The 19,460-nt window shown below is 46.1% G+C and overlaps 1 protein-coding gene across 1 annotated transcript in view; it reads left to right on the top strand.

Moving 5' to 3' along the window:
- The window catches only part of LOC107192100, an 86,525-nt gene that overhangs the window by 22,427 nt on the left and 44,638 nt on the right, over window positions 1-19,460 (top strand). Inside the window, exon 2 of the mRNA XM_015581331.1 lies at window positions 1,843-2,028. Coding sequence (XP_015436817.1) covers window positions 1,843-2,028 — 186 coding nt within the window. The remainder of the gene's footprint in view (window positions 1-1,842; window positions 2,029-19,460) is intronic.

Genomic DNA, 19,460 nt, shown 5'->3' with positions numbered 1-19,460 from the left:
TTTCATTTGCATTCTGTCCAAAGTGCATCTCTCCATTACGTCAGATAGGCGTTACAGTTTGAGAAAAGTCCGGGGAACCAGGACAGAACTGGGAATCGGGAAATGATCGAGTATGTTCTTATTGGTTACGGTTTGCGTACAAAATGGCTGCGGTAAAAGTGAAAATAACAGAACGTCGAGACCTCGACAAGGCGGGCGTTAACTCACCGACTTTAGGAGTTTGTTATTTCGGTTTTGGCGTTAACTCCCGCGCAGTCAACGACAAGAGACATTCGCCAGACCACCCTGAAATCTTTCTACCCTGTCGTGATCAATCGGGACTTCCTTCCTCTATCTCTGCGCCCGAAAATAACCGTAACACGAGATATTGCGACATCCTGTGACGTAAGATTTTCATGGTGCAGGCTTATTTGTAGTATACCTCGTTGGACTCCATGCACCACTGGAGATTCGGTAGAGAATCCACGCAGACCATCTTCCGCTTCGTTCCTATTGACCCAAAACTGTGTTTTGCCGATCTCCCGATTGGAACTCCGGCTCTTCGAATTCCAGTTGATTCTCGACCGCTCTACAATATTGCATTCTTCCCTTCTTTACAGAAACATTCTTTGCAACACAATGATCTATCGATCCCTGCGCCAATACAATCATTCAAATCCAATCCGAATTTTATTTGATACGAAAAGAAATTCTCCAATCGATTACACTATCGGCGATTCCTCTCCTTCCAGTTGGTATGGCGTAAACAAAAATGTCTACCGCGTCCTTCCGATTACAAATCAAGTTTGAATTTTTCCAAGTTCAAATGAAAAAAAAAAATACAAAGAAGGATCCTATGAACTGCGTGTACCAACGACATCCGGTAAAGGACATCACCTTGATCAAAATGAACTTAACGGAAGACGCGCACCGGCAGCGTAGCCATTAATGGCGTCCCCGCTATTGTGTCGCGGTCGCGATCGCATCGAGCACCGACGGCGAACGTTTCGCCGTGACACATCAATGGGAATAATCGCGCGGAATTCGTGTCGCCCGGACCTGGAAGAACGATCAAAAGGTCTTTACGTACCACGGTGAACGGAACACCGTGGCTTCTTTTCATCCGTCTCCCCCCTGGGTTCCCCCTGTAAGAACACTTCACAATGGACCATTCATATTCATTCTGTGACACTAATGCCTGGTCCCCGGACATAGTAAGGGCTTTATCTGCACGCTGGAACGCGGATAAGAGTCAGCCACCATTTTTTTTCCGGGTAGGAAATTCGCTCGATGACAGGCTGACGGTACCAAGCACTTAATACAGTTTCTTCCTTGACTCGAAGATCTTTTTCTGTGTGTTTCCTTCGTTATCTTCGCGATAAACTATCTGTTAAAATTACGAGGATAGTTTGATTCATAATGTATACACTATGGGCCAAAAGTATGGGATCAACGTTTATGATTGTTGGAACAATAAATTATTATTAAAAAGTCATGAAATCTATAGATATACGAATCAATTCCAATCGGATTTAGCATATTACTTTTACCAAATTTTCGTTGAATAATATTTTTGTACTTCTTTAATTACTAGACTTGGTCCTATTCTTTTGGCTGCTAGTGTAAATTCTTCTTTTTTTACGAATTCCTTTTTCTGTATCGCGGATCAGTTTGCACTTCCGGAATCTGTACAATGAGAAATTTGATTTTCATTTTGGAACATAACTGTGTTCTCTTTGGGACGAAGTGATTAGCCGTGAGTGGAGCGTTATTGCTTGGGGTTATTCTTACTTGACAGTCTAGGGTGCTTTTAAGCGCGGCAATGTTTCAAATTATAACGACACTTTATTATCGGTGTTACAGTGGCCGACGTGGTTCTTCCGACCGGAAATCCCCCTTGGCGCACCGCTGCCTACCACTCACGTGTCGAACGCCAGCACTGTCCCAACATCGTCTCCTTTATCATCCAGGACACACTCGGAGTTGCCCAAGGCTCCGGACTTCATCGATGGCAGCAAGATACACGGGCAAACTCCAACGATATGCACGGTAAGTGATTTGACATACTGTCGTCATAATTAACTTTATTGTATTCACCTGCATTTTTTGAACCTGAATTGTCTATTAATTGATGCAAAGACAGATCTTGGTTATCAACAGTCTGGTTCTCTATAACATGCAATTTTACATCATACTTCTCACAAAGTATTCTGCCTTCAACTTCAGGATCACCCCACCTATCGTTACGCATAATGTTTGCTGTATAATCATCTATAGTTTCACTACGTTGCTGGCCATCATTATGGTAACTGTTAGCAATAGAATGTACAAACCATTCTGGCGGATTGTTTTGTGTAAAGCAATATGTTAAATCACATTGAAAGTGATTTGTATATGTACTAATTCCGTTTTATTACCTATATAAGAGCTAACAAAATAGTTTTAAATTCCGAAATTCCCACTAACAAGCCCCAGAAGCCAGGAACAGGAAGTGTTGATCAATTTCAAAATAGGATCATCAAGATTACCAGAATGTTCCATCGAGGAAGTGTTTACGATCGCGTCATGATACTCTTCGGGTTCAATCTCGTTACCTTCTCTGGACTGCAGTTACACGCACGGTTGTCCATAAAATCTGCGCGTGATCAATCTAGAAAGTATCTAAGGAAGTCAAACCGCAGAACTCGGTCGTAGTATATTTACGCGTAAAAGGCGCCGCGAGAAACAGCCTGACGAGCCTCGTAAAGGCCTGAGCATACACGTAATACACGCGCCACTGTCGCGTCGAGAATCGGTCGCAAGCTGGGCCGTTGGTAATCAGCCACGGCCGACGACGTGTCGCAATTTCCTACGGGGACGTGTAATTTCATCAACGACGTCTTGTCGCCGGCAGGTGACACCGATGAAATTCCCCGGGCGTAATACGAAAGATCGGATTCTTCCGAGGCGTGCTCAGCCCCAACCGTGATGTCGTCCTTCCGAACGACACATGGCTCGCTTCCTCTTTCTCGAGGTGCGCCCCCCCCCCCTTTTTCAATGGTCTCGTTGTAGACGATGAATTATCCATCGACGTCGTTGTCGCACGAGAAATTATGTTGTCGGTACGGGGATAGGTTATGACGTTACATTGAGCTCGATCCTTGTGATCGATAATGGAGCTGCCTGTGATGTGCTGCTCGTCGAGCAAAGCAGCAGCGAGGCGGGATCGCTTTACGGTGTCGTTATTAAAATTCTTGCTCGTTCGATATTACCTTGCGATGAAATTATAAATTGATTGATCGATTGGTATCTCCGGGGACGTAAACCCGAGAAAGTAGCCTTTCAATTTTCCGGGACAAGTACCTTCCGGTCTGATAATTACGACGATAAACACGTTGACACGCGAGGAAATTTGCTCGAGATATTCAGCTGATTTGGATAACGATCGTTCTTCGACCATGACACCGTCACGAATATAATATTGTAATTCAAGAACAAGCCTTCTAATTGTACCGAATCGTTTTTGAGTCGAGGGGTTCGAACAACACCGAGCGATAAGAATTCTTCGAAAGGTATATGTATATGGTGGTTCGATCGGTTCGATTGGTCGAACCCACGAAACTAATTTTCGAGCTGCGGAAACGAGGGACGCGAGCGCGGCAAGGGTTGTTTAATGGTCGACGACATGACACAGAAAGCTGTACTCCGATCGATATTCAATTTACAGTTTTGTCACAATGGAATTGCGGTTCGTGGAAGTCGAAGCTCTCTTAAAGGGTACAGGGGTGGTAGCGTCGCGGGAGGGGTTGGGGAGGGGGGTAGACACGAGTCATTCGTCAAGATCCGAACGATGCTTACCCTGAAACGATAAAACCGCGTGGGCGTGCTCGGCTCGTTAAAGCCCCCGCTGTCGTGGCCCCCTCGTTAGCACACACCGATGTGCCCGGGCAACAAATGATTTAAATATAATACTTAATAATGCCACACGTCCACGGGTGTATTCAATGCGCTCACTTTTGTTTCTCGATTATGCATTATCCCGCCGCGTAAATCGTGTCCCGCGATATTAATGGCGCGAGCACGGGGCGAGCAGTCGCGGGCAGCGATCAATCTCGTTGTCACAATTAAATGCGCCGCAAATGCCGAGCCGAAGAATAATTTATATACGGCTACCCACGTGACGGAACGTAACCCGAGGAACAACTGTGATCGAGATCGACGTACCAGGGGCCACGTCTTGGCCACCGACAACACCGTAGGTCCTGCCTTTAGTTCGCGGCCTTTTGGTCTGTGCTACATTCACGGACAAGTGGAAAAATTCCGTTCGTTTATTCCAATATTCCAATATAAATGGGGTTGGTGGGCACAGGAAAAGTGAAAATGGTAGAAAAAAATTAGAATAGTAATAGGAAAAATTTCATTTGTTAATTAAAATATTTATATTTAAGAAAAGGTGGATACTTGTAAAAGGGTGGTAGCCACACAAAGACATAGGTTGAAATTATTGACGTCGAATCTCGATTCTCGAGCAGAATCATTCGTTTCTTCCAATTTCTCCTGTTTTCGCTTCCTCGATTCGTCAAGGAAATTTCGCGCGTGGATCGTAAGAAATCCTCGATTTTTCCATTAACCAGATTCCCTCCTGTAGTCGATACGAATCGGGTTCGCGCCGTATTCTCCATCAACATTTAAGTGTAGTTGAAACAAGCGTTCTCTATACCTAAGGTTTGATTAATTCCCGATCGCCCCGTGATCGATCTCGGTGCACGTGATTCCCTCCCAAATTAATCGCTCCTGGAACAGACCACGCTAGTCCCTGATCTCTATTTATGCTTATTTCCCGTCGGTCAATCGAAAGTCAAAAGGGACGCGTCCGTGTGGTGGCCGTCGAATCGGTGGCCGGCATCGCAAATATCGGAATCGCGTGCGGACGTAATCGATATACCCGCGAAGTAATTAGTTTCGCGAAAAACCGCGGGCCCCAAGATCGGTTTGTAAAGCTGAAACAGCGTTTCGCGTGCGATCGATCTTAACCTTTCGCACGAGGCATGCGTCTAATAGGCGCACGCATGATCTTTCTGCTCGGTTACCGTGTTGTACCAACCAACGGGCCCCGGCTTTTAATCGACGCGCGAGTTTCTCCCTCGCTGTCTAATTTGCCGTTGATTTACGATCGACTGCTCTCCTTATCCTGTGTGGTATCGTTTGGAAATGTACCAATTTCGCGTTAACCGGAGACTTGTCTTCGATTCCACGCGCGCTCACACCCCGCACCCTCGGGACCGCCTTTGTTCCGACATTTTTATCCGTAGCGACGAGATTACTTCGTCTATGTGTGTTTCCCCGTTGCGAAATCGTTGTCAGCCTTATTATCGTTCTGTCGAACGAATCGATAGAGGTGAGTCGCGGGCATGGAGGTCAGGAATTCGAAATAGTCGCCTGCCAATGCGATTTATCAACCGGTAACACGTTTAGTATTTTTTTCTTTTTTGTTGATATCGAAACACAGATTACGCTCGCAATACCTGTGGGAGAACCTGGATCTGAACCTGTACGTGCAACCTACTCGGAGAAGCCTGTCGTCCTTGTAAAAGGATAATTGTAATGTGATTTTGGTTTTCGATTTTTGGCACGTGTTGTATCTGGCCTAATATACTTTTGGAATGGAATGGATTGAAATTGGACGGGATTTTTCTGAAAACTAGCTAACGATAATACAGAAATTGAACTGGTACTGGGGTAAATATATTTTTTAAGAAAATCGGAAAACAATTCCAGGCTTATCTGGGTTAATCTATTCCTGAAGTTTAATTGTGTATCGATCGCAAAGAAAATAAGATTTCATTTCGTGTAAGGTATAATCATACGAAGTGACGGTGTAATGTAGAAGAGAGTGCACTTGAGGAGGGCTAACGTTAGGGATTAATGATACTACGACTATTTAAACGGAATGGTTGTGCCCTCGACGATACTTTGAATATTCTTTAAAACGTCATATACGATCCATTTGCTCTCCATTGATATTGTTTTGCTTCCCGGCGTTTATGCGCCGCCACCGAAGAAATACCCCCCAATTTCCCTGTTTCTACTTTTTTTTTCTCGACAATCCATTTACTCGCGTCTATGCATACACGATGTTTATCCCCCCATGGGCGCGCAGTCGTTTATTAGCGAGCGCCGTAATGCGACCTACGTCGAAACGCGCCACCGAGGAACGCTCGATTTCGTTCGCGTGAAACGCGTACATTAACGCGAGCTTATGAACAAATCGCTTGTTCCTCGAAACCCTCCAGCCAACAACTCGTTCTCGTTTTAAACGTCTTCAATTTGCCCCCTGTACTTGCGCCTCCTTAAATTTTATCCGCGCATTCGCAGGTGCACTTTCGACACCTTATTTTTTTTTCTCACACGGTTACTTTTGTTTCTTTTAAAGAACGATGATTCTCCACGTCACTTTTCATCGTTACTCTTCATTGAATGTGCACACGAGGACAGGTTCTAGGAATCAGTTAGATCGTGGTTCGCAAATCCGATAATTGGCCAGCGACCAATTTCACGGCCTCCTCTGCTGCTATTCTCCCATTTGGCGATCCACGCCCACGCGATTCCCTCGTGTTCCTACCATCCCACGAATAGTGCGCCACGAGAGTGGCGAGCTATCGGGCGGTTATAAATTTAATATTGCTCAACGACTGACTCTCGTTTTAGCGCTGGCTAATTGTAGTCGACGCGTGGAGTGCCATAACGGAAGCTAAATCGTTAGCCAGCAAGCCACGGCAATCTCGAGCGTGTTAAATGAATCAGAAACGAAGACGAACACTGTTTCAGGTCACAGATACAACGGAACAAACGAAACGATTCGTGTACCCGTTCTGCTGTAGCAAAGCGAAACAAGTTCCACCAATTCAATCAACTCTTCGAAGAGACAGAAATCACTAATTACCCAAAAAATATAAAAATACATACCAAGGAATAACGTCTTCGACGCGCTCAACGAAGTCTACCGAGAGAACAATGTCGGCCGTAGAATCCCAACCTCTACCGCTCGAATTCGCCGTCTCGCCTACTTTCCAGTGGCCGGCGTCGCTTAATTGCCGCTTAAATTCACGTTTCACGATGTCAATTACGATTTCATGGGTAGCGATTCCGCGGACAGTGGCATACCACCGAAAGAAATCCCGCTACCGGTCGCCCCTCCGGTAGAAGTCGGCCAATAAAAGATTGGAGGAAGGAAAAAAATCATAAACTAATCATTAACTGTAACCATTTACCGGGCGACGAGAGAGATTCAAAGAGGGGCCGACGCGGTGACGAGGCAGCGACGACCGCTGGTGACCAACGGGCTAATGACGATGACTCCTTTTTGTCGGCGGCAGAATTTTTTTTCTCATCGCTCCGTCCAGGCAAGCCACTTTTCACTGCACGCCTCGGACGACCAAGAGCGGCTTCTCGTACCCGCGACGCAATCTCTAATTACGGTTATTACGAAAATATTTCTCTGCTCGATCGGTACTTCCGTATTTTTTTCAACGATCTCGCGGCGGCTTACGAGCGTTTCCTCTACCCGCGACACAAGGTTTACCTTCCATTTTCATTATCCACTATTAAATCCAAACGCGGGGAACCCATGTTTTGCTAATTAAACGATTCCACAAATCCGCGGATTCGTTTCGCAATCAAAGGCATCAAGATTCGTGAACGTACGTTAAGACTTTTTTCCTTTGTATAAAGGGAATCGAACTTCTGCCTTGAAATAGTAATACAAAGGGTGTTTGGATACCGACGTCGAAAACTTAAAACGAAGGTTTAAAAACGTTCCCATCGACACACACACACACACAAACCCCCAGCATGCCGTGCACTGCGGCAAAATCCGTTCGGGATCGACGCTGAAATCGCAACGATGCTAGACGCAGTTTGAAACACACGGGGGTCGGTCGGCGATTCTTTCTCGCTTTCTCTCTTTGAACGGTCGAAGTAGAGGCGAAGTAATTAGCGTTTCGAAAGTTTGGTCGGACTGTCGTATCGCGCCGCGAAGTAGAACGTCCGCGGCGAGGGAATCTAATTGCGCAGGGGCCGTTTAATTAGATCGTTAGCGCTTCGCTCCGCGGTGCCCGCGTGCTGCCCTTCGTATCAAACTTGCCCTGTCCTTAACGATACGGATCAGCCTTAATTCACCGGCCTCGTCTGGGGCGGCATTAATCTCGCTTCCGCGGCGAAGCCACGCTAAAATTAGCGTGCCCGTTTAATTCAGCATTGCACCGGCTCTACGCACGCGCCCGTGCCTTATACATACGTAACCGCATCGATTGTTTCGCGCGAACGCTATCCGTTACCTTTCGTAAGCATTCACGACGGTTTACGTCGGCCCGCTGGCTTACCTGCTTCGCCTGTCTTTACGAGAAACTCCGCGAAATTCAATTCCCACGTTGACAGTGACCGCCAATATCTTTCCCTGCGATTCAGACTGATCTTTGCGATTTACCGATCACACCGATCCATTAGAAATTAGTGTGGTTCCGCTAATATTTAGAGGTGACGGAGCAGGGGTCACCTTGCCGTTTGCAAGTAAACAGAATAGATTATTGATATTCGAGCATACCGAGTGCAGAAACACACATTTAGTTATTTAATAAAGAAAAATATTAAGATATAAGAATGCCACGTAAATGGCGGCAAGAGACAATGAATATATTTAATATAGATAGTGTGAAAATGTGTTCGTTAAATAAATTCCAGAGAGTACTTTCTATAGTTTCTTCTGCAGGAGAATCATAAAGTTGTTGCACTAATAATCTGTCTCAATAATTGGTCAGTGTATGAGTGTCTGAGAGAGAAAGAGAGTGGCGACCGTAGGCGTATTAGTAAGTAGAATAAGACACTTGGGTCGGACAACTGTTAGCCATACCCGATGTAAATCGTATTCACGACATTCCGCGATGATGTCTACCGTCTAGAGATTCTATCTCGTTTAAACGGCCCCACAACGGACCCCGTTCGTGCGCGTAATACACTTTTTCGTCGGTCCACGGTTCTCCACGACACATTCTCGAACGTTAAGCATCGCATTTGCGCGTGTCTCGTTATTAGTTATTCGAGAGCGGTCCGCCGTACACAAAAAAAAACACCCGATAATTCTACCGGCTGGCCAGGCCCTAACGACGCCAGTCCCCGTGATAAAAAACCTCTCAATCTATCAAATTGTCACCGGTCTTTCTATTTCATTCTGCTTTCGGTGGCGTCACCTAATAAGCAATCTCCGGGTCTCGGGTACCGTAAGTCGCGGAGGTGAACGGGCGATTCGCGAGCGGGTGCTGATTTCATTGGGCTTCGATCGTTGAACCGGATGTCATCCTCGTAATTCACGTCCGCGAACAAACCACTGGAGGATCATTAGCAAATTGAAGTCGTGCGTTCGGTGGAATGTCCTGGTTAACAGTACCGTTCCTTTAATATTCAGCAGAAGCATTGCCCCGGTTGTTCAGGAGCGGCTGGACATTCCGTTGACGATGTGCTCGTGTGTGCGTGTGTGTGCACGCTCGGTGAAAACGATTGAACGTCTTCTCTTTGGCCATCTCGATCACTCGGTCGTCGTTTGGTCGCGATCGTCTTGTTCGAATGCTTTCTGAAAGTACGAATCAGCATAGCCGTAGAAGAGTTATACACCAGCGTGCGATCAGTCAATGCGTACGGGGAACGGTTCAACGTCCCCCGTGAACGTTCATCAGGCGGATGCACAATCAGCCTAGAGAGTCAGTCGCCCGGCTGATCAGCGTCGTCATCGTTCGAACGCGAACGGAACCACGGCAAGTAATAACCTCTCGATCCTCGTGTTGTTCCTGTTTCCGCGCGAGGCCTGAAAACCGACCGCGGTCTAATAAGTCATTTCGCGGAGCGTTGGATGTCGCCGCATCTTCGCTCGTGAACAGCGGTCCGTTCATGGGAACGCACAGAACGACGTTTCATCGTTGGCTATACGCACGCACAGGCACACATAGTTTATCGTAGTTCGTTAATTATTTCCGAGAAAACGACAGCAGCAAGGACGGACATATGTGTGGGAGAGGGGGGCGATCTGGCTTGTGGACCGATCAAAGGATCGCAACTCCACCGAATGAATTATCTTCGCTGCACGATCGTTTATCGAAGCCTCGGGAGTGTAGGGAAGTGGTCGAACAACCGTGCGCGCGTTCTATGAAGTCGTTTGCATTCGAGATCGACTCTCTGCTTTTACTGTCCATCGATATCATTTTCTTCGTTCGGATCGAGCTGATCGAGCATCCGATTTCTAAATGATATCCAAGGGGACATCTAAACATCAATTGTGCACGACCACGTGGATCACCAAGAAGATTACACGTCGCGTTTAGTTTCAGAGAGTCGACTACGTTCCTGGACCTGACGGCAGAACAACCCGATTTTACGAGCGCTGACATTAAGGCACGACAGAACGCGAATCGTTAGCGGTTACGTTTTTGCACGATTCTCGTCCTTGTCCACTCTCGGTGTCTCGTCCTTCCGTGCGCTTAATCGTCGCGCCTGAGCGCGAAGAAGCGCGCTGATTGCCACGGGAACATACCGAGAACTTGACCGTTCGTTTTACGAGGCACGCGTGTGGTCGATCCTAAGCTAATTGTACGCTTTCCGGAACTCCGGGCGGAAAAAATGAGAATTCTTCGCCGAAACTCGGGAGGAAAAGAATCACGAGAATACGTCGCAACGTCACGTCGTGGTTAAAATTACATCGTCTAACGGAGGGTCTCGAAAGACATACGAAGTGTATGGTTTTATCGTGAAAAGTAGATTTTCAGGTAACAATCGTTTGATGTATCGAAATCGTTAGATGTTCCTTAAAGGTATATTCTAGTTTAGACTGTGCATTTTTTAAGACCTACGGAATTTTTTTTTACAAACAAACCATAGGACAGTTGGACATATTTATTTATCTTACTGTTTTACTCTTTTCTTACAGTTGAGTCTTTCGGGCGTAAGTCATGTCCTTCTCGAATTATTTTCCCGACGTTTCGCAAGCATTACACCTAGCTTTATCAGGAGGTCGAACAACACACTGGCACTGACATATATATTTATGTTATTTATTTATGTTAAACGATAGATACGGATTTTACCAATTGGAAATCATCGACTCCATTCAAAACCTGATTGGAGTGTGTTTCTGCGTTGAATGTGTCGTCGAAGCGATCTACTTTGGCTCTCAGAGCCAGACAACTTCACGATAATCAGGAACCGCGACGCGTCTAGAGGACCGATCACAAAGTGTCGCCATCCGTTCGCCAAGGTCCGCGTGTGGCCGCGCGGCGAAAACCGGTCACAGTTTCCGGTGCAGTATTTTATAATCGCGCGAGCGCGGCACCGAGCAGCCTCTCTATCGCTTACGTATCGGTGCTTACCGATCTTTTCCAGGACGCGTATGGAGAGTGGGAGGAGAAGTAGGAGGATGGGGAGGAGGTGGAGGCTGGTGGTTCTCGGTCGGTTTTTTCGCAGCACAGCGGCGTATTATTAATGGTGTCACGTATATGCCGGCGCGTACACACCGTCTCATCATGGACAGTAACCCAAGGCACATGTAGATGGCGAGATCTCTCTGGGAGTAGCGTTCTTTCCGCTGATAAGAAACGAGGCTGTGCTCGGTCTCGGTGTGCCGACGAAATTACGGGGGTCGCGGGCAAATTTAATAAAGCCCGAATTAATGTATTGCTGTTAGCTAAGAGCGTTGTTTTCCTCCGTTGCTGCTGTAGCACGATGCGCAACCAACGACGACGTACGACGTACGACGATGGCGGCGGCGTCGGCATCCATCCGATCCGCTTTCTCTCCCCCGAAACTCCGGGGGATGCATCACGCGGGGCCCCACGTTAAATTACGCAATAACCCGGTATTATTATACGCCACGACCCCGATATACACACGGTAAGAAAAGGTTATTAGCTAAAAGCGGTATATTAATTCGAGCCTTATCGGGTGCATAAACATGGCCGCGCGTGACCGCCATGCCAAACACTTTCGTCGTCCCTCTTGTCACGCGATCCGCCGCGCGGCGATGAATTTATTTGACCTTTATACCGCGTAACCGCGCCGCTTATACGCATTTGTTCGCGCCGTCGTTTTCTTGGAAACAGTAAGCCGGGCGACCCTTTCGACTCGCGTTGCCTGTTGAATGACGGTGAAATCGTAATTTTGCTATTTCCGCCGGTGGCACACCTGGGGTGACGATAAATCAGAATTTTTTTTTTCGTGTGATCGGGGTATGGTGATTACTTCGACAAAATCAGATCGATATCAGGTTGTCATGCCCGCGTCATATATATATATAAAAATAAAAGTCCTGAAAACGTGTAATTTTAGGGATTGCCTCACCTTAGAATGTAGGCATCCACCAAGGAAGGATTTGTTGAAATTCATCCCCTAAAGGAGTGAAAACGGGTAAAATGTATTTTCTGGGAATGTTTACTATCTCTTGGTCCCGATGAGATACCCCACTGCTTTTTACGGAATAGACGGAGACACATTTAATAATATTACAATTCAATTTAAAAATTTTGTTTAAAAAATAATTTCGCCTAGTATAATTATAAATGCAGGGTAGAAACGGTGGAACGCGGAAGGTTGATTCGTGGTCGCGTTGCTTCGTCTCCGGTAAAAATATTCTTCGAGACCGGGTTGTCGCGAAACCGGATACGCCTATTAGCGTGGTGGCTTAGAAGTCGCGGAGTTGAAATTATGAACACGACATATCGAAACCGCTACGCGGAACGTACACTCTCGATGTAACCCTGCGCTCCATAACTTCGTACTGTATATCTCAGCATAAGATACGGTAAGCCATTTGTTTTCCTCTTTATCTCGTAAAGGGGAGGGGTAGAATTGTGCTGTCCCCGATGTTACAAGTGCAATCGCAGTGCCTTCGACAAAACTGATCCGTGTTTATTATTCGTTCATCGATCCCATCAGATTTCAATGACGTATCTCTGGACTATCGGTGTGTGTCTCGTTATACGAACGAGTCTTTTATCGCAATTGATTCGTAATTGAATTAGACTACTCCGCGTGTAAACACGAGTTTCGGTACGGTGCCGGCCGAGGGAACACGGGGATCGTTCATACGATACCGTGTAATGGAGCAAGAGGAAGCGATCGAGAGGGTCACGGGAGGTGGGGTTCTTCTCGTTAGAAAAATAACGAACCGGAGCCGTGGACGAAAGACGAAAGGGAGGAACGGGGCAAGGGGGAAGGGAGGAGGGCGAATGGAAAGGGCGTCTTTGCAGTAGCGACGGCGGGGGAGGAGAGGATACACCGGGCGGTGTCTGCTTGGACTACGGCCGGGAACATCTGCGCCCTTAATTATTTTACAGATTTAGTAGATCGTTATGGCTTGTAAAATTACTGCCAATTTCACGCCCCTAAACTTATTTTATCCGCGCGTTAGCTGCCTATCGGTGGATCGCCGCAAAAGCTTTCGAAGGATATTGGGGCATTCTTCGTGGGTAAATTAATGGCCCCTTGTTTATGACTGCATCGGCACCGGACACGCAACGATTCCGTCGCGAATTCCCGTAAATACGCCCGATAATAATGTGACTCTCCTTCTCCATCACACAGCCCCCTCCCTCCTCCCGTTCGTCCTTCTCCTCCACCTCCGTTTCCATCTTCCACCCCTCCGTCTCCGCTCGACCATTCTCATCCTTCTTGTTTTTACCGTCCACGATCCAACCGTGCTCCGACTCCCGTCACTGTGTCAGACAGAATCGAACGCTTCGTGTTTTACTTCTTTCACGCGGCTCACGCTTCCTCTGCCTCTTTCTGCGCCCACCGTCCACGGATTAGTCTTCTTCTCGCCCCACACGGTACCGATGGCTTGTTCTGCTTCGATCCATAGAGAATCGAGATCGATCTTTGTTTCACTTTTTTTGCGCGAACACGAGAGCTTCGCGTTGGATAATATTTTCCGTTTCAAACCCGCTGTAACGCGCGATGAAACAGGGTTATTACTTTCGCCAGGATCTTCCACTGCCTCCTAATTCAGGATGTACACTCCTGTTCAGAAGTATTCGGACTCTCGACGAATATGCGGTAAATGTTATAACACGTTACGAAATCGCTGAAACTCTGGAATGAATACCGTTTTGAGGATATTTGACCGTTGGAAGGTGGACAACTTTGATGCTAATGCAAACGGCGATACGTAGGTCCGTTTGGATGCTCATGCATCATTCCTTTCAAGTTCAGTTTTGAACAGATTTCCTTGTAAATGGGCTTCCTTTTCATTCAAATTAATATAACAACTCAAAATAATTAAGCAACTGCGAATAAAACTAAAATTCGGTGGAGAATTCCCATACGACTATAAAGTAACAAAAGTCGCCTGAAATATACAGGGTGTCTCAGGTCAGGTAACATAATCGGGTAGCAGGTCATTCTATAAGAAAAAATACGTCGAAAAGAAGAATAAATTTTTTGCATACGAGGCTTCGTTTTCGAGAAATACGTACATTCGTAGCGACCATAAGTAGAAACGGAATGTGTTGAACAGACGCGTCAGCAGAGTCCTATTGAATAGCACGCGTATCCAGCATATCTTCAAATTCGATTATCTCGAAAACGAAACCTTAAACGAAAAAAATCTGTTCTTCATTTTCGAATTATTTTTGCTCATAGAATCACCGTTGTCCTATCGGACCCGAGACCCTGTATAATCTTAACGAAACATCACATTTACCTCGTTCAAACCAAGTGATCTAATACGTTTTAATTCTATCCTCTCTTACTTTCTCACGGAAATTCTCGATACATTTGAATATTGTGCAATGAATGTCATTTTCTCAATACACGGTAGTACATTTTAACACGTTGACTGCCACAGTGAAAAAAAGTCGTACGTATCCAGACACACTTCATTTCGTTTCTCAAGTCATAAATCATCGAAAATGCATATACACTTTTATGTAATAGAGACTGTTGGTCATGCTTTTAATTACACTGCGATATTAATTTCATGAAAAAATTCTGTAACGGTAGTTAAATAATCCAGCCTTTTTACAAGTGTACGTGTCATTCGTATTTAAGTGACGTAGCGGTCAGAGTAGATCAAACAGGTGAACAAATTCAATTCGACGATTCAAATCCGGGACCGAATTCCCCAGAGTGACTCTGTAGGGATCACGTTTAATCGTGGTCGCACGCGGACGTGGCCGTAATCGGTCTCGCCAGATCGCGTAATCGAAATCGAAAAGCGACGCGGCGGGAAACTCGAACCCCGCGAACGGGGACGACGCGCGACTACCGGATGCCCGGAGTCGGGGGCACGAATCACTGTAATTTAATAAATTACGAGAGCTGCCGTACCCGGGGCAAATTGTAGCATAATCATTCATTAGTAGGTCGTGACTTCGCCGTCCGTGTGGAGACGGTGGACTCCGATACAAGCGGCGGCGGCCGCGCGCACCGATTACCCGCGGCTTCTTCGGTTCGCGGAGGGCCGACGCCACGAGGAACGAATGCTTCCAATCCCCTGGTTGGGTATTCCTTCATCCTCGTCGTGCCTACCCTTGTGAAATCGCGCAATGGTCGAGGATGTCGAGCTCTCTCGTTTGTGTCATTCGCTGTTGCACACTGAGTCATTGTTCGCGCGGTGATTCTTCTCTTTATCTCGAAATCAATCACGGTGTTGCCTCGTCGCCATGTCAACGTGCAACAAAAATGAAGGAGATTCTAAATTTTTGTCGGTCGAGAGAAACGAGCCGTGGAAATGTTCGAGTTTCTGTCTTGAAGATAATCCACATAGATTTTTTCCACGGTCTTCTGTAATTTAACATAATTATTATTCATAATAGCTACCGTGAAAAGTTTATAGCAAAACCTATCGACGAGGTTCCTTGATAAAGTTTGATGGGAGGATGTGTTCTTTGTAATTGAGAATAGTTACCCTGTCGTGTATTTTTGGAGAAGGCAACATTTTACGAGGCCTCCGCGCCAGGATGGAGCGCTGCTCAACGACAGGCTTATCGATTAAATCTCGATCGACGGCCAGAGGGGCGCGACGCAATTAAAAGCACGCTAATTTCCCGTAATTAGCCCCCGACGGTAATGAAGTTATCCCCGTGTCCCCAATCCTGTCTTGCATCTACATAAATCGTCGTTCGGAACGATGTGCTTCGATATCTCTCGACATCGTTACTCTCTGGTTTAATCGCTTCCAAGGATCGTCTTCGTTGTCTCCTTTGAAACTCGTTCGCGAGAAAAAAAATTTTAAAAGGTATATGGCCATACGTTGAACTCGGAACCGGCTAACGACAAATTCTCCGGCGGGAGAGAATTCGCCATTACTCTTGGCGGAAGCGTGGAGCGCGTTTGGAGGAGAAAAAACAAAGAGGACGATCTAAGGTTCAACGTGACTGCCGCGGTCCTGTTTAACGCTTTATTTACTGGTTCGATCGTAGAAGCGAGCTGTACGGGCTCGGACGGTTAATTTTATGGTGGTTAATTTCAGCTTAGTGGCTGAACTAGACTCGTCCGGGTTCCTGACGACGTCCGGGTAAAGAGGAAGTCGCGTTGTCTTTTTCGTGTCGCCAGTCGCCGAGGCAGGGGACCAAGGGAAATTATTTAATTGCACGATACGATCACTTAGCAGGATCTAGAGACACAGTGTCGATCGCGGTAATTTGTCGAGGAGAGCCTGGAAAGAGTACTGCAAACTGCAGCAGGTTATCGGATTGATTCTGTAACAATGGAATTTCGTATACGCGCGATCGACGATACAGAATTCGTCATCCCGGAGATTAAAAAAAAAAAAAACAGAACAGGTCGAGTATCCTCGAACAATTTTCACGAATTGATTTTTCATCACGGACTTAATCACAGCTGCAATTTCGCGCGCGTCGAATAACTCCAGCCGGATAGTGTTACACGCCCTGGCCCTTGATTCATTTATTCGAAATTTTTCGTCAGGATTTTCGACCGATCGAATAAAAATGTTTTCACGAGATTTTATAGAAACACAGACCTCCGCCCTCGTAATGGTGTGTTAATACGCGTCGAGAATCGCTGCCACGATCGGTTACGAGAACAGAATTGAGCACGATTCGTTTGGTGCCTGAAAATTTCGCGTCCAGGAAACAACGATTTTGTAGCACGGTGCGAAAAATTTCATGCTTCTGAGAGGAAAATTTGTTCATGTATTTTGGACAATCGTCGATTATATCTACTTGATTCTGTAAGATTCACCCTCTACAAGAAGCTACGATATACGTGTATTTAAAAAGAATGTTAATTGTATACAGGGGGTGTCCGAGATGGTGGTACAACGATAGTATGTGATTCTATATGCAAAAACAAGTCGATAATATAGAATAATACTTTTCCGTGCGATGTAACGCGTATATGTATTGATTATTGATAAAGACAAGAAGTAGAAACGGAATGTAATGAACAGACGCGGTAGCCAAGTCCTACTGCACGTGTATCCATCTCAAATTTCATTTTCTCAAAGACAAAGCATCGTGCAAAAAGATTGTTATTCTACATTTTCGACTTATTTTTTCATGTAGAATCACATCCTTTTGAGTTGTATCATCATTTCGGAAATACCCTGTATAATAATTGGTTTCTGGTATTTTTTCACTTTGAACGAGCCATAAATTATCGTTTTCTTGTCGATCTCTCGTCTTTTCGGCGCGTGAGAAGCGAACAGCGGCGATCGATTGGCGGATAGATCGTTGATCGCTCAATTCCGCGGCGATCGAGCCGGGGATGGCTTCGTATCTGGCAGAAAAACTGAAAGCCCAGGGCTACGGTGGCGCGTGAAAAGGGCGCCGGGGATAGCGTCGTTGCTCGAGAAAATTACAGAGTTCATTGTTTCGTGTTGGCCCTCGGGAGGAGCACGAGCAAACCCGGCACGGCCCGTTTCATGTTCCCCTCCTCCTTTTGCACGTTTTGCGAAAGTGCGTGCGCGCGCGAATCGATGTAGATACGGACACGGAGCTGGACCGTATTTGTATACCCACGGAGAAAACCGGCAGAGACAACTCTATTAAAGCCTCTGACTCGTAAATGTCATCGAGTTCCCGGGGGATAATCGATGCTAATGCAGCTCGATCAGCTGTGTTCTAATCGAATACCAATACAGCGAAAGGATCGAAAATTGCGATAGATGTAATGAGATTGGAGTTCGCGATATAACCAGTCAAGGAAACACTTAAACGGTTCGGCTTGATAAGCTACTCGTTTAATATAGCGACGATTTGATTGAATGTCAATGCAATAACGATTGCCACGAGGAAATTGAAGGTTTCTTCGTGTATCAGAACCCAGTGTCGAGAAATGTTTCTCAATATAGATTAAGAAAATCATTCGATATCGACTTATTGAATACACTTCTCCATTGAATAAACGCTCGTGCGCGTTATCCACCTGAATCGTTATTTACACGCGCAGGGCGATTGAATGAGAGTACAACCAGAAAGAGAATACGTAACCATTGATATCGATATTTATTCGCATCGGGAACCCGGACAGTCTGTATTCGACTCGTGCGCCGTACTTTCCTTCGAGAGGGTCTTGATCGGCCCTTGATAACTCCTCGTGCCTCCCTTTTCGCTCGCTCCTCCTGAAAGAATTTAAAAGGATTTCCATCGGGTATCGATGATACTCGAAGGGACTCGGGGCCAGGGGAGGAGGCGGGAGTTTGTAAACTTTTACCGGGCTATCGAAACGTTTGCGCTTTCAAGACACTCAGACCGGCGTTGGCTGTCGTGAGGAAAGTTAAGGAGGACTGTCTGAAGCCTCGAGGGGGTATCGGTGGGGACCGTTTCTTCCTTTCCTACCTTCCTCCCCCGTCTCAAGGCTCGCTACATCCACGAGAACGGGTGAACAAAGTTTCGATTGGCTCAACAATGTGCATCGAGTTTCGAAGAGAAAACGGTGTTGTCGAAGAATTCTCGTGAATTCTCCGTCGGCGAAAAATGAAAGATAAATAAATAAATTAGGGGGACAAATCGGGGCATTGCAGCGTAAGAGTTGTTGGTAAATGTTTGAGGAATGAGGAACAAGAAATAGTTATTTTCAAACATGCTACAATTATTGTTAGTTATTATTACTTCTCTAGATTCCAATTTTCCGATCCATAGATTATATACTCTATGTAATATCTGTTTATATCTCTAGTATTATCACCAGATTCAGGAACAGATCAACTATGATCCACTCTGTCAGACTACTCTCTCAAAACGAAACGTTTGAACGTCAATTGAACCATTCGAGGGGTGAGGTTTAGCAACGTACGATCGAAAAAACACGGATCCAGGTCTAAGGGACCGTTTCCTCCGACTGTATAAAAATTCGACACGAGTAGATCGGCCAGGCACGTAAATTAATCCGCAACGGCGTGTATACACGTATGTATGTATCTACGAATGTATAGCACCGGCCGTTTCTTTAATGCCTGTGGAAACCGCGCGCTGGACTCCTCGGCTCGGCCAAGCGATCCC

The sequence above is a fragment of the Dufourea novaeangliae genome, unplaced genomic scaffold, assembly GCF_001272555.1.
Source record: "Dufourea novaeangliae isolate 0120121106 unplaced genomic scaffold, ASM127255v1 scaffold1, whole genome shotgun sequence".
In the NCBI taxonomy this organism is placed as follows: Eukaryota; Metazoa; Arthropoda; class Insecta; order Hymenoptera; family Halictidae; genus Dufourea; species Dufourea novaeangliae.
The sequence above is the reverse complement of the archived record's forward strand: the minus strand, read 5'-3'. Positions and strand labels throughout refer to the sequence as shown.